This window comes from Saccopteryx bilineata, chromosome 11, assembly GCF_036850765.1.
Source record: "Saccopteryx bilineata isolate mSacBil1 chromosome 11, mSacBil1_pri_phased_curated, whole genome shotgun sequence".
Taxonomy (NCBI): domain Eukaryota; kingdom Metazoa; phylum Chordata; class Mammalia; order Chiroptera; family Emballonuridae; genus Saccopteryx; species Saccopteryx bilineata.
Window position 1 is genome coordinate 48,289,352 of NC_089500.1, and position 16,469 is coordinate 48,305,820.

Below are 16,469 nucleotides of genomic sequence, written 5' to 3' on the forward strand. Positions count from 1 at the left end.
TGTCTCTGTAAAAAAAAAAAAAAAAAAAAAAAGAGTACATAGGTTCCAGATGAACATTTCATGTTGATTGCATTGTATGCCCCAAGTCAGATCATTTTCTGTCATCGTATATTTGCCCCTCTTTAATCTCCTCCCCCTGGTAACCACTTTACTTTTATCTATGTTCATAAGTCTCAGTTTTATATCCCACTTATGTGTGAAATCATATAGTTCTTAACTTTTTCTGATTTACTTATTTCACTCAGCATAATGTTCTCAAGGTACCTTCTTTTTAAAAACTCTGGTGCCTATACTTGTATATAAGGATTTTAGGTACCAATCACTGGGGAACAATTTTTTTTTTCATTCTCTGTTGCATGAGGTTTTAGAACTGTTTCTATATATTTCTGTATCACTGATTCCAAATCTGAAATCTGTTTTTTGGTGCATGCTCTAGTTTTTATGCAATTTTAATTTCTTTTTTGTTACAGTTAATGGCATGCATTGGTTTTTAAACTGGAGTAAAAGGGCAACGACTCTTGGATTGAACATTACTACAAGGCAATTAATGTTTTACAAACATCACTTTTACATAATTGTAGTTGTTTTTAAATGTGAAAAATTATTATCTGATAAAAACACCCTCTTATTTTGTTTTAAGATTGAATCATGGCTTCTTCGAGTAGGTGTAAATGTAAGAATAGTCCTGACACCTTCTGTTATATATGTGGCTGTTACACACTTCAACGTCAAAGGTGCAATATTTCATCATTTGTGATGCATGCATATATTGCCTATTTTCAAGTTCCCCTTGGTGATCAAGACAAGAATTGGGCTCCTCATATTGTGTGTCATAATTGTGAGGAAATGCTTCGTGACTGGACTAAAGAAAAACGCAAAGGAATACCTTTTGGTATTCCCATGGTTTGGCGTGAACCTAAGGACCACGGCAGTGACTGTTATTTCTGTCTGATCCATACAAAGGGCATCAGCAAGAAAAAATGGCATATGATCACATATCCTAATATTCCTTCAGCAATACGACCTATCCCACACTCTGAGACACTCCCGGTTCCAGCTTTCAAAGGTTTTATTGCTTCTAAGGACAAAAAAAGTGAACATGGTGATCAAGTGTATTTTTATAAGATGCATGAGGCAATGGTTGTAGAATCTGAAGGGTCTTCTTCTGATGCCAAGCAGTCATTAACCACTCAGCAGTTTAGCCAACCTGAACTGAGTGATTTAGTAAGAATGGCATAAAAATTGTCCTCAAAAAAAAAAAAAATTGTCCTCGATTTTCTGAAGTATGAGGATCATAACTGGATCATTTGTGTGTGTGTTTTTTTTGTTTTACAGAGACAGAGAGTCAGAGAGAGGGATAGACAGGGACAGACAGGAACGGAGAGAGATGAGAAGCATCAATCATCAGTTTTTCATTGCGACACCTTAGTTGTTCATTGATTGCTTTCTCATATGTGCCTTGACCGTGGGCCTTCAGCAGACTGAGTAACCCCTTGCTCGAGCCAGCGACCTTGGGTTCAAGCTGGTGAGCTTTGCTCAAACCAGATGAGCCTGCACTCAAGCTAGCAAGCTCGGGGGCTCGAACCTGGGTCCTCCACATCCCAGTCTGACGCTCTATCCACTGTGCCACCGCCTGGTCAGGCTTGTGTGGATCTTAAAATGGTAAATTTCCTGCTAGGACAACAGAGAGGTTTCACGAAGTATCCTTGCTTTCTGTGTTTGTGAGACAGCCGAGCTCGGGAGAAACACTGGACACAGAAGGAGTGGCCGAAACGTGAAGCTCTGGAAGTAGAGACACAAATTATTGTGAATGAACCTGTAGTTAATTGAGACAGGATCATTTTTCCCCCACTTCACATCAAACTTGGCTTAATGAAGCAGTTTGTTCAGGCTTTGAATAGAGAAAGTGAATGCTTTCAACATATGATTTCTGCTTTTCCTGCCTTGTCTTTTGAGAAGATAAAAGCAGGTGTATTTGATGGACCTCAAATTTGAATCCTCATATGTGATGAAGAATTTGCCACAAAGATGAATAAGGAGGAGAAAGCAGCATGGCAGTCTTTTGTGGCAGTTACAAAGAACTTCCTTGGCAACAAAAAAGCAGAAAACTATGAACTTCTGGTTCAAAGGATGCTGTTGGCTTTCCATGACATTGGATGTAACATGAGCATTAAGATTCACTTCCTGAACAGTCACCTTGATAAGTTTCCCGAAAATCTTGGAGCTGTTACGATGAGCAGACTACTGCTGGAGCATCAAACGAGATTGTCCTCAACAAGGACACAAACGCAAGAGCTACAAACGCAAATTTTTGTCTGAATAGAATTTAAATAAGTTTTGCACAAATTTTATGATTAAAATAAGTGTTTTAATATGTTCTATTTTGAAACTGTAGACAAATTCTGATGCAATCATATCTTTTAGTATATTAGTGTATTTACTACATTATATAAATTATTATATTTTCACAAAGATGATGCCCAAGAAGACATTCTACTTCATTATGTTAAACTAAATGTTGAAAATTTTACAATAAGATGAAAACCTAAAATCTTGAATTGCAAAAAAACTAGCTTACAGAGAAAAACTAATGTCAGATTTGAGATCAGCCCACTCGAATTAGGTAAGAACAAGTGTTTTTGTGGATGTAACAAATATTTTGTTCCCCAGTGTAACCAACCAGACAAACCTTATTAGGTGATGCGACCAATAAGATGCAAATCTATTATATGACCGAGGTATTTAAAGTTCAAACAGGGCATTTACACCAGACAGCTAACGTTGTGTTGGCTGTTGTCATTTTTTTATTTGACAATCTAAGAAAAAAGAAGTCAGTGGTCCTGACTAAATAGTTAGGTGTTGCATGTTTTAAAAATCCTGGCAGCACACCAGTTGAAAATCGCTGCTCTAGCAGATGTGCGATGCAGTAAGAGTGCCTATGGGACCCTATGAGAACCAGAGGACAGTACACCCAGAATCAATTATTATAAACAATTTGGATGAGTATGACCTCATAAGACAAAAGTAGCATTAATTCATGTATAATAATAAGACATCTGATCCTAGGTCAAGGACTCCAAACTTTGATTTTAACTTAGGAAAAACATCTCAAAAACTTCATAAAAACATCTTACTGTGACTTCCTTTTATGAAAATATTTTACACATAATAAGTAATGGTTTCAAAACTACATAGTTAGGAATATTGTCCTTTTGTTTATCTAAAAATTCCAGCATTTCTTCAACAATGGTTCCCTAAGACCTGCTTACCTGATAAACTATGTGTAGAGTGGACTTCTTAAGAAGGGATATTAAATGATTGACACATCAGGGCACCAATGGAAGACCTTTTGCTCAGGTATATACATGTTAGCAAGAAGGAACAATCCCTAATACTGATCTTAACTAGTTCTGCAGAATTAAATTTTTTTTTTTTTTTTTTTTTTTTTTTTGCATTTTTCTGAAGTTGGAAACAGGGAGAGACAGTCAGACAGACTCCCGCATGCGCCCAACCGGGATCACCCAGCACGCCCACCATGGGGCGAAGCTCTGCCCACCAGGGGGCGATGCTCTGCCCATCCTGGGGGTCGCCATGTTGCGACCAGAGCCACTCTAGCGCCTGAGGCAGAGGCCACAGAGCCATCCCCAGCACCCGGGCCATCTTTGCTCCAATGGAGCCTTGGCTGCGGGAGGGGAAGAGAGAGACAGAGAGGAAAGCGCGGCGGAGGGGTGGAGAAGCAAATGGGCGCTTCTCCTGTGTGCCCTGGCCGGAATCGAACCCGGGTCCTCCACACGCTAGGCCGACGCTCTACCGCTGAGCCAACCGGCCAGGGCCAGAATTAAAATTTTTTAACTATCAGCCCCCTCAGCTGTTTGTTTTTTAAAGAGTTCAGCTACTGTAACAAGACCATAAAGTGGTACTTCTGGCATTTAGTTTTAAAATTCCTAGTTTTTTTGTTTTGTTTTGTTTTTTAGTGAGAAAGAGAGAGAGAGAGCCAGAGAGAGAGACAGATAGGGACAGACAGACAGGAAAGGAGAGAGATGAGAAGCATCATTTCTTTGTTGCGGCACCTTAGTTGTTCATTGATTGCTTTCTCATATGTGCCTTGACTGGGGGGCTACAGCAGAGTGAGTAACCCCTTGCTCAAGCTAGTGTCCTTGGGCTTCAAGCCAGCAACCATGGGGTCATGTCTATGGTCCCATGCTCAAGGTGGTGACCCTGGATTCAAGCCAGATGAACCCACACTCAAGCCGGTGACCTTGTGGTTTCGAAATTGGATCCTCTGCATCCCAGCCCAATGCTCTACTCACTGCACCACAGCCTGGTCAGGCCACACTACTCTTTAATCCTTGCTTTAATGAGTTGTAGTTTGGCCCTGGACAAAGGCTTCCTGTGAGGCTTCTTATTTCTCAACAGGAGGAGAGGATATTTACCAAAGTCTTCTCAGGTCCAATCACATTTCTGATGCGTTGGCATCTACGGATGTCATCCTAGAGATCAGCACCAACTTTTACCTTAAACCTGTAACATCAATTTGGTTTGATAGTTTATGTTCCCTTTCTGGTCAAAGATACTTGGATTTTCTGCAGAAGTGACTGTCTCTGTCAATAATTCACAGATCACATTTTCTCATCACTTCTTACTCTTTCCCTATCAATCCTCAGACAAATCACTTAGACAACAACCCTGCAGACAGTATTGCTCAACTCATTACCCGGGCCAATGACTGTACATTACCTGCTGACATAAAGTTAAGAAACTTGAGAGAGCAGTTAGATCATTTTTTTTTTTTTAATTTTTTGTATTTTGCTTAAGTTGGAAATGGGGAGGCAGTCAGACAGACTCCCGCATGCACCCGACTGGGATCCACCCAGCATGCCCACCAGGGGGCGATGCTCTGCCCATCTTGGGGCGTCGCTCTGCCACAATCAGAGCCATTCTAGCACTTGAGGCAGAGGCCACAGAGCCATCCTCAGCGCCCGGGCAAACTTTGCTCCAATGGAGCCTCGGCTGTGGGAGGGGAAGAGAGAGACAGAGAGGAAGGAGAGGGGGAGGGGTGGAGAAGCAGATGGGCATTTCTCCTGTGTGCCCTGGCCGGGAATCGAACCCGGGACTCCCGCACGCCAGGCTGATGCTCTACCACTGAGCCAACCGGCCAGGGTCCAGTTAGATCTTTAGTAACATTGAGTTTCTGCTGTGCCATGAAAAAGAATTAAGAACAAAAAGGCCACAGACTTGAAGACGAGCAGAGGACTGGGAAGGGGGCTGGGTGGGCCAACCTGTTATATCCTGAATGAAAGGGAATAGTTGATAAAATACCCGTCTGCATGCTCCTTTATAAGAATGAGTCATCCTAAGTCACCTCATTGAGAGGTCGGCCACAGGAACCCTCTGGCTCAGGGGCCTGAGGTTCGGGGTTTCAGTTACTTGGTCACATAACTAGGGTGCAGCAGAGGGTTCCTTTATGTCACAGGTAGCAGCTACTTCAGGAGCTTCCTTAATCTGTGCCGACACCCAACTACTGTCCAGACTTGGGCCTCCACACTGTTCCACATGACTTTGCGCAGCTGTTCTGTTTGTCAGGAGAGGCGTGGTTGGCCTGAGTGTGACAATGCCAGGTGGGAGAGATGCTACCACCACTTGCTCACCTGCCTCTCTGCCCTGCACACTCAACATCACGGCTTCCACTCCAGACAGAACCTGCGGTCCTCCCTGTACTTTCCATGATGATACCCACGCTCTGTGCCAACAAAACCCCCTTGCAGAACAACACACTCTTGGCCTCTGCTGCCCTTCTCTCCCCTCCTCTCGGCACTGAACACGCTTCTGTCCCAGGTGGGCGCTGCAGTTCTGGCTGTGGGCTTCCTGCAATGGGAGGTCAGAGCAGTCCTTCCTCAGCCTTCTCTGATTCACCAGCCGTGAAGGCTCCGGCCTTTCCTGGGTACATGCCGAGAGGAACAGTCCCGGCACTGACTGAGCACCTGCTGTGAAGACTGACTGTGCTGGTCTTTTTCAGACACAGCAAGTTTGAGAAGTATGAGTCCGTACTATTCCCTACTTATAGAGAGAGAACTTGAGGTTCAGAGAAGTTAAGCGATTTGCCCATGATCACACAGCAAGTACTTGCAGGCAATGAGGGAAAGAGTAAGATTTGATCCCAAATCCAGCACATCTCTAAGCCTCTTTACACCGCCATCATGCTGCCTGCTTTGAGTTCTCACTCCCCTACCCTGTGTTTAGCTGAGGAATTCACAAGAATTCAGCCCTCTCAAACACAACATCACCCAGGGGTCCTGTTAAAATGCAGGTTCCCACACAGCAGGTCTGGGGAGAGGCCCGAGGGTCAGCACTTCTGACCAGCTCCAGGGGATGCTGGAGCGCCTGCTCCACAGGCCACACTTGGAGCAGCAGGAGGCCAGGCAACCAGACTGACCGAGAGTCATGTAAATCCTAGTGAGTTATCCCGGCAAACAAGCCACCTTGAGCTGTACTGATGGACTTAGAGTTACTAGGTCAAGTGATGGTGGTCCCACTGTGCCCTGCACTGTTAGGATTCAGGGCCACTGACAATCAGCTTATCCAGAGGAAGACCGTGGGATGCTGAGGGCTCCATAACCACAATGGAGGGAGACAGGAAAGAAGCACAGATGGTTAGTCCGGAGAGGACATGGGCCCGGGGCAGAGAAGGGCTGCATGGGGGCCTGGCTCTTGGGAACTCTGTGAAGATTTGGGACCAGTGACTAGAGGTTATATGGAAACAAAGGACACTGAAGCTCTTTCTTTTTTTTTTTTTTTTGATTTTTCTGAAGCTGGAAACGGGGAGAGACAGTCAGACAGACTCCCGCATGCGCCCGACCGGGATCCACCCAGCATGCCCACTAGGGGCAACGCTCTGCCCACCAGGGGGCGTCGCTCTGCCCACCAGGGGGCGGCGCTCTGCCCACCAGGGGTGACGCTCTGCCCACCAGGGGGCGTCGCTCTACCCACCAGGGGGCGTCGCTCTGCCCACCAGGGGCGACACTCTGCCCACCAGGGGGCGTCGCTCTGCTGCGACCAGAGCCACTCTAGCGCCTGGGGCAGAGGCCAAGGAACCATCCCCAGCGCCCGGGCCATCTTTGCTCCAATGGAGCCTTGGCTGCGGGAGGGGAAGAGAGAGACAGAGAGGAAGGAGGGGGGGGTGGAGAAGCAAATGGGCGCTTCTCCTATGTGCCCTGGTCGGGAATGGAACCTGGGTCCCCCGCACGCCAGGCCGATGCTCTACCGCTGAGCCAACTGGCCAGGGCTGAAGCTCTTTCTAACACTTGAAGCCCTCCAACAATGCAAAAATTCCTTCAACAGTTAAGCTCACTACTTCCGGAGGTTTCCAAGTAAAAGCTGAATCAACACCTGTTACTGATACAGTCGAGTGGATTTCTAAGAATCTGCTTACACTGAATGCTGCTCGAAACCAGTAACCTCCCCTCCAATGTCTCTTTCAATTCTGATGTCCTATGATTCTAATCAGTGTCCACATCTTATCTTTGGGAAAAGAGCCTTGCCTAGGCTGAAATGTCTCTTACGTATCCCTACACACTGGACTGCTCCTGAAGGATTGTGGCCTTCTTAGAGCCTTTTGATCCTGGCTCCTCTCTATTGCTGAGCCTCTCATGCTGCCAAGAGGAAGAGTCAAGTTCATTCTCACACAAATAAGTTACCTGGTCCAGCTGCCCTTCAGTGCAGAGCTGCGGGGAGAGGAGCACAGCCGACCCAACACTGGAAAGTGTTCTTGGTCTAATGAGCACCCAGTCACTTCTGCTCTGCTCTCACGGCGGGAACCAGAGGAACAGCCATGTGTTGTTGGAACTCAGCAGAAACAGCTTAGCCCACAAGCATAAGTCTTTGTACTTGCAGGGTGACTTTCTTTACTCATCTCTATGGGAACATTTCTTTAATTGTAACAACACTGCTGAAGGGAGAATGGCGCATTTATATCCCTTTTTAAAGCTGTGATATTCTGTGGCATCCACAGAACTAATACATGTAAGAGTGAGGTACACCAGGCATCCCCAAACTACGGCCCGCGGGCCGCATGCAGCCCCCTGACGCTATTTATCCAGGCCCCCGCCTCACTTCAGGAAGGGGTACCTCTTTCATTGGTGGTCAGTGAGAGGAGCACTGTATGTGGCGGCCCTCCAACGGTCTGAGGGACAGTGAACTGGCCCCTGGTGTAAAAAGTTTGGGGACCCCTGCGTCTAGTCTCTCCTCTCAGCTGTGGATGAGGACAATATGATAGGAAAGTGACACGGCAGTCATACAGTGACTGTGTCACTTGCTGCACAACTTAGAGCATTTTTCTGAATCCTCACTACTACCCGTGAGATAAGAGATTATTTCCCTATTTCACAGTGAGGAAACTGAAGCTCAGCCTGATGTATGACAGTGTACAATGTTACGCTGCTCTCTGCCTGGCAATCAAATCCTAGGCTCTCACCTTTCAGAACCCAAGGTGAGAGCCACTGGCCACAGAGTCCTGTGTCCACAATGTGAATGGCGTTGCTTCTGTCTGAGTATAAGTACTTCCAGAATGAGGCCTTGGAGCCACAGGATTTAGAAAGGCTAACAAGAAAATATGAAAACTCTTCCAGAAAGCCTGGAACATAAAACCTGTCTACCCAAGCAGGCTCAAATGCCCTCCTGCTTCGGCGTGTCGTCCGAGTACCCCGGCCAGGCATATGATGTGGTGTAGGCAGGGTAGCCATGCATTAGCATTTGCTCTTCTGTGGAAACACAGTACCTGTCAACACACTGCTCTTTCCAGGAGCCTTCAGAATCAGACTGCCTGTAGCTAAACTGCTACCCCTCAGAGAATCTCCTTCTGATCGCGTACCCCACCCCTGCAGCCCCTGGCCACGTTTAGGATCACACACATTCTGAGAATGTCAGTAGGAAGTGGGGGCTGGGGGTGTGTGGGAAGTGTGGAATAGAGGTGGTTAGGATACCCTCTAGGACTGACCACTAGCCCAGGGCCTTCCTGCAGTCATACTCAGGAGGCCTCTTCCTGGAGCACCTGGCTGCTGGGCATGAGACATTCGGGAGGACAATGTGAAGCCCCAAAGGGCAGAGACACTAAAAAATAAGCCATGAGAGAGTAATGGCGGAGTAGGAAGCGATACCGATAAATCTCCCCCAAAACTCAACAAGATCTTCAACCAGAAACAGAAAAACCTATACTTGGAGCTTCCAGATTCTTCGCAATACACCCAAAGGTATGATTGAGTGAAAAATTGGCTAAATATATAACCAAACCCCGAAGGAAATAGGGAGTAAGAAATGCTCCGCCTTCCTCACTAACCTAAACAGGGCGGCTTTCTCTGGTAACTGTGAATATAGAAACTGAGGCGGGCAAAGGGGGTGAATAGATCCAGGCCCCCGCAGCAAAAACGGCCGAACCAGGCTGTGGCTCAGAGATCCAAGCCGAGGAAAATCTGATCCTGTGGCAACCCGGGCAATACAAGCTAACACTCGCGCCAAACCCAAACAAAGAAAGACAAGCGGAGCGGCCATTTTACACGGTCTCCTGGTCGGTGCGCAGTTAGTGGAAGAGAGATTTCTTCCTAAGCCGCGGAAGTGGGTGCCCGTGTTGCCCCACGGAGAGGCAGGGTCAGAGGCCTTTCTGTGGGCTGAGGGCAGAGTCTCTGGGCAGCCCCAGCGCCCTGGTAAAGCCACGCACGGGAGGGAGTGAGAACTAATCCCAACGGTGGAGATTTTCCGTGCTGGAGGCTGTTTCACTCAGAGGGAACCGCGGCCGGCCTCATATCCTGGTTTGCGCGCGCAGATAAGGAGTGAGCGATTCCTCCGAGTGCCTCCGCAGTGCGTGCCCGTGTTATCGCACAGAGGGGCAGAGTCAGGGGCCTTTGTGTGGGCCAAAGCGGAATCTCGGGCCGCCCCAGCGCCTTGCAAAAGCCGCACACGGGGACGGAGCGAGACTCAATTCCAACGCTGCAACTTTTCCCTGCGGTTGGGGGTTTCACTCAGAGCGTGAGACTGCTGGCCGGATATCCTGGTTGCAGACAGTGAGTGAGAGTTTCCTCCAAGCGCCCCGGAAGTGGGCGCCCGCTTGTGTTACCGGATAGAGTGGCAGAGCCAGAGGTCTTCGAGTGGGCGGAAAGCCCGCCTGATTATGCTAGCAGCTCTGACTGACTGAGCCTTACCCAGAGCCCTGTGCTGAGTGGAAATAGAGTGGGGAGTTGCCAGCAATTTGAGCCTCTTACTATCCAGGCAGAGGCAGCAGCAACCCCATACCTGGACTATCAGGCTACTAATTGAGGAAGGAAAGACTAGGAGAAAGGCTCCAGGAACACGGACTCTCTCACTGTCGGAGCCTATAAATGCTAATGAGCCTCGACTCCCAACGAGAATAAAGCACAATACATGACATTGCCATAGAGACTTATCAACTGCAAACCTCTACCTGAGCGTGCCAAAGGGGCAGAACCCGGGGTACAGAGTCACCGACCAGGAAGAGGGAGAGAAAAGAAAAAGCAAGAAGATAACCTCTCAAAATCAAGAATAATCTGCAGACTTTATAACCTATCCCATTTTATTATATTTGTTCGTTTGTTTCTCTTATCTTCATTCTTGAGACTTTTTTTTCTTCCTCCAATTTGGCCGATTAACTCTCTACCGGTCTTACTCTCTCCTCTCCTTGAACTACACTACCCATAAGTGTTACATCTCCCATTATCATTTCTCTTCTCTTCCTTTCTCTCTATGAGGGTTGCACTCCAAAACCCTTAACTCTCTCTCTCTCTCTCCTTTCTTTCTTCTTCTTTTAGTGGTTCCCTCTTTTTTTCTCTCTCTCTCTTTCTTTTCTCCCTCTATATTAGTTTCTTCCTTTCTCCTTTACATCTCCTCTCATTCAAACCTCACTAACAAACAAATTATCTTATCTGGGACTCAAACCTATGTTTGTGGCATTTTGGGGGGTTTTTACTTCACCTTTTTAACTCACTAGCAGTGCTCCCATCCCTGGCTCTCCATATTATCTAGTTCTTGTTCCACTAAATACAATAGTAAGTTTTTAATTTGTCCCCCCATTTTTCCATTTTCCTCTTATTCCTCTCATCATAACTCTTAGAAAACCAACACCTAAAAGCAAATCATTTTATTCTTGACCCAAATTTTTTCCTTATTTGCTTTTTGTGGGTCCATACGCTCTTTTTTTTTTCTTTTTTTTCTTTTATTTTTTTTCCTTTTTTTTTTTTTTTTTTTTTTTCTTTCTCTCTTTTTTGCCCCTTTATTACTTTTCCCCAATTCAGGCCCTCCATCACAGGCATTGTTTGTTATAACTCACAGTCCACCACAAGATTTTCTCAAGAAAGAGGGGAGAGGAGAGGAGAGGAAAAAAAGAGGGGGGGAATAATTTCCTTTTTTAAAAATTTTTATTTTATTTTATTTTTCTTTATCTCATTATTAATTTTTTTTAAAAAAAACAACTCTTTTCGATTTGTTATTTTTTTATTTTTTTTAACTTTTTATTCTTTATTAAATCTCATTAATACTATCAACAAAACCACCCTCAGATGCCATTAAGGAAGAGAAAATCGAATATCATGGATACAAAAGAAAGAGAGGTAACACAGCTAGATGAGGAAAAATCTATGGAGAAAAAATTTAATATATTGGAAACCTTGGAGCTAAATGACAGAGAATTCAAGATAGAAATCCTAAAAATCCTCCGAGATATACAAGAAAACACAGAAAGGCAATATAGGGAAATCAGAAAACAACTCCATGAACACAAAGAATATATGTCCAAGGAAATTGAAACTATAAAAACAAATCAAACAGAGATGAAAAACTCAATTCACGAGCTGAAAAACGAAGTAACAAGCTTAGCTAATAGAACAGGTCAGATAGAAGAGAGGATTAGTGAAATAGAAGACAAGCAACTTGAGGCACAACAGAGAGAAGAAGAAAGAGACTCAAAAATTAAAAAAAATGAGATAGCCCTACAAGAATTATCTGACTCCATCAAAAAGAATAACATAAGAATAATAGGTATATCAGAGGGAGAAGAGAGAGAAAATGGAATGGAGAACATACTTAAACAAATAATTGATGAGAACTTCCCAAGCCTGTGGAAAGAACTAAAGCCTCAAGTTCAAGAAGCAAACAGAACTCCAAGTTTTCTTAACCCCAACAAACCTACTCCAAGGCATATCATAATGAAATTGACACAAACCAACAGCAAAGAAAAAATTCTCAAGGCAGCCAGGGAAAAGAAGAATACAACATATAAAGGAAGGCCCATTAGATTATCATCAGATTTCTCAGCAGAAACTCTACAAGCTAGAAGAGAGTGGACCCCAATATTTAAAGTCCTGAAAGAGAGGAACTTTCAGCCACTAATACTATACCCATCAAAGCTATCCTTCAAATATGAAGGAGAAATAAAAACATTCACGGATACAGAAAAGATGAGGGAATTTATCATCAGAAAACCCCCACTCCAGGAATTACTAAAGGGGGTTCTCCAATCAGATACAAAGAACAAAAAAAAACAGAGCCACAAGTAAAAGCTCCAAGAAGAACACAATAAAACCAAATTTAAACTGTGACAACAACAAAAAGAAAGAGGGGGAGAAGACGGAGATTAACAGTAGCAAAGGACGATGGAGTGCAAAAGTACTCACAAAATAGTTCGCTACAATGAACAGGGTAGGGGCCCTTTTCATTACTCAAAGGTAACCACCATTGAAAAAACCACCACAGAAGCACATGAGATAAAAAAGATAGCAACAGAGGAAATATGTATGGAATACAACCAAATAAAAACAAAAGATAGAAAAACGAAAGAGAAGGATCAAACAAGACACAAAACTAACAGAAAGCAAGATATAAAATGGCAATAGGGAACTCACAAGTATCAATAATTACACTAAATGTAAATGGATTAAACTCACCAATAAAAAGGCACAGAGTAGCAGAATGGATTAAAAAAGAAAATCCAACTGTATGCTGCCTACAGGAAACTCATCTAAGTAACAAGGATAAAAACAAATTCAAAGTGAAAGGCTGGAAAACAATACTCCAAGCAAATAACATCCAAAAAAAAGCAGGTGTAGCAATACTCATATCGGATAATGCTGACTACAAGACAGGAAAAGTACTTAGAGACAAAAATGGCCATTTCATAATGGCTAAGGGGACACTGAATCAAGAAGACATAACAATTCTTAATATATATGCACCAAACCAAGGAGCACCAAAATATATAAGACAGCTACTTATTGATCTTAAAACAAAAACTGACAAAAATACAATCATACTTGGAGACCTCAATACACCGCTGACGGCTCTAGATCGGTCATCCAAACAGAGAATCAACAAAGACATAGTGGCCTTAAACAAAACACTAGAGCACCTGGATATGATAGACATCTACAGGACATTTCATCCCAAAGTGACTGAGTATACATTTTTCTCCAGTGTACATGGATCATTCTCAAGAATTGACCATATGTTGGGCCACAAAAACAATATCAGCAAATTCAGAAAAATTGAAGTTGTACCAAGCATATTTTCTGATCATAAAGCCTTGAAACTAGAATTCAACTGCAAAAAAGAGGAAAAAAATCCCACAAAAATGTGGAAACTAAACAACATACTTTTAAAAAATGAATGGGTCAAAGAAGAAATAAGTGCAGAGATCAAAAGATATATACAGACTAATGAAAATGACAATACGACATATCAGAATCTATGGGATGCAGCAAAAGCAGTGATAAGAGGGAAGTTCATATCGCTTCAGGCATATATGAACAAACAAGAGAGAGCCCAAGTGAACCACTTAACTTCCCACCTTAAGGAACTAGAAAAAGAAGAACAAAGACAACCCAAAACCAGCCGAAGAAAGGAGATAATAAAAATCAGAGCAGAAATAAATGAATTAGAGAACAGAAAAACTATAGAAAAAATTAATAGAACAAGGAGCTGGTTCTTTGAAAAGATCAACAAAATTGACAAACCCTTGGCAAGACTTACCAAGGAAAAAAGAGAAAGAACTCATATAAACAAAATACAAAATGAAAGAGGAGAAATCACCACGGACACCGTAGATATACAAAGAATTATTGTAGAATACTATGAAAAACTTTATGCCACTAAATTCAACAACCTAGAAGAAATGGATAAATTCCTAGAACAATACAACCTTCCTAGACTGAGTCAAGAAGAAGCAGAAAGCCTAAACAGACCTATCAGTAGAGAAGAAATAGAAAAAACCATTAAAAACCTCCCCAAAAATAAAAGTCCAGGCCCTGACGGCTATACCAGCGAATTTTATCAAACATTCAAAGAAGACTTGGTTCCTATTCTACTCAAAGTCTTCCAAAAAATTGAAGAAGAAGCAATACTTCCAAACACATTTTATGAGGCCAACATAACCCTCATACCAAAACCAGGCAAGGATGGCACAAAAAAAGAAAACTACAGACCAATATCTCTAATGAATACAGATGCTAAAATACTAAACAAAATACTAGCAAATCGAATACAACAACATATTAAAAAAATAATACATCATGATCAAGTGGGATTCATCCCAGAATCTCAAGGATGGTTCAACATACGTAAAACGGTTAATGTAATACACCATATCAACAAAACAAAGAACAAAAACCACATGATCTTATCAATAGACACAGAAAAGGCTTTCGATAAAATACAACACAATTTTATGTTTAAGACTCTCAACAAAATGGGTATAGAAGGAAAATATCTCAACATGATAAAGGCCATATATGATAAACCATCAGCTAACATCATATTAAATGGCACTAAACTGAAGGCTTTCCCCCTTTAATCAGGAACAAGACAGGGTTGTCCACTCTCTCCACTCTTATTTAATGTGGTACTAGAGGTTCTAGCCAGAGCAATCAGACAAGACAAAGAAATAAAAGGCATCCATATCGGAAAAGAAGAAGTAAAGGTATCACTTTTTGCAGATGATATGATCCTATACATCGAAAACCCCAAAGAATCCACAAAAAGACTACTAGAAACAATAAGCCAATACAGTAAGGTCGCAGGATACAAAATTAACATACAGAAGTCAATAGCCTTTCTATATGCCAACAATGAAACAACTGAGAAGGAACTCAAAAGAATAATCCCCTTCACGATTGCAACAAAAAAAATAAAATACTTAGGAATAAACATAACAAAGAATGTAAAGGACTTATATAATGAAAACTATAAACCATTGTTAAGGGAAATCGAAAAAGATATAATGAGATGGAAGAATATACCTTGTTCTTGGCTAGGAAGAATAAATATAATCAAGATGGCTATATTACCCAAAGCAATATACAAATTTAATGCAATTCCCATCAAAATTCCAATGACATTTTTTAAAGAAATAGAGCAAAAAATCATCAGATTTATATGGAACTATAAAAAACCCCGAATAGCCAAAGCAATCCTAAAGAAAAAGAATGAAGCTGGGGGCATAACAATACCTGACTTCAAACTCTATTATAGGGCCACGACAATCAAAACAGCATGGTATTGGCAGAAAAATAGACACTCAGACCAATGGAACAGAATAGAAAGTCCAGAAATAAAACCACATATATATAGTCAAATAATTTTTGATAAAGGGGCCAACAACACACAATGGAGAAAAGAAAGCCTCTTCAATAAATGGTGCTGGGAAAACTGGAAAGCCACATGCAAAAGAATGAAACTGGACTACAGTCTCTCCCCCTGTACAAAAATTAACTCAAAATGGATCAAAGATCTAAACATAAGACCTGAAACAATTAAGTACATAGAAGAAGACATAGGTACTCAACTCATGGACCTGGGTTTTAAAGAGCATTTTATGAATTTGACTCCAATGGCAAGAGAAGTGAAGGCAAAAATTAATGAATGGGACTACATCAGACTAAGAAGTTTTTGCTCAGCAAGGGAAACTGATAACAAAATAAACAGAAAGCCAACTAAATGGGAAATGATATTTTCAAACAACAGCTCAGATAAGGGCCTAATATCCAAAATATACAAAGAACTCATAAAACTCAACAACAAACAAACAAACAATCCAATAAAAAAATGGGAAGAGGATATGAATAGACACTTCTCCCAGGAAGAAATACAAATGGCCAACAGATATATGAAAAGATGCTCATCTTCTTTAGCTATTAGAGAAATGCAAATCAAAACGGCAATGAGATACCACCTCACACCTGTTCGATTAGCTGTTATTAGCAAGTCAGGTAATAGCAAATGTTGGAGAGGCTGTGGAGAAAAAGGAACCCTCATACACTGTTGGTGGGAATGTAAAGTAGTACAACCATTATGGAAGAAAGTATGGTGGTTCCTCAAAAAACTGAAAATAGAACTACCTTATGACCCAGCAATCCCTCTACTGGGTATATATCCCCAAAACTCAGAAACATTGATACGTAAAGACACATGCAGCCCCA

General features: G+C 42.7%; 1 protein-coding gene across 1 annotated transcript in view; it reads right to left on the bottom strand.

Annotated features, from left to right (window-relative positions):
- The window catches only part of ENOSF1 (enolase superfamily member 1), a 50,669-nt gene that overhangs the window by 10,622 nt on the left and 23,578 nt on the right, over positions 1-16,469 (bottom strand). The window contains 3 exon segments of the mRNA XM_066247181.1: positions 4,434-4,521; positions 7,695-7,742; positions 8,675-8,756. Of these exon segments, the coding sequence (XP_066103278.1) occupies positions 4,434-4,521; positions 7,695-7,742; positions 8,675-8,756 (218 nt within the window).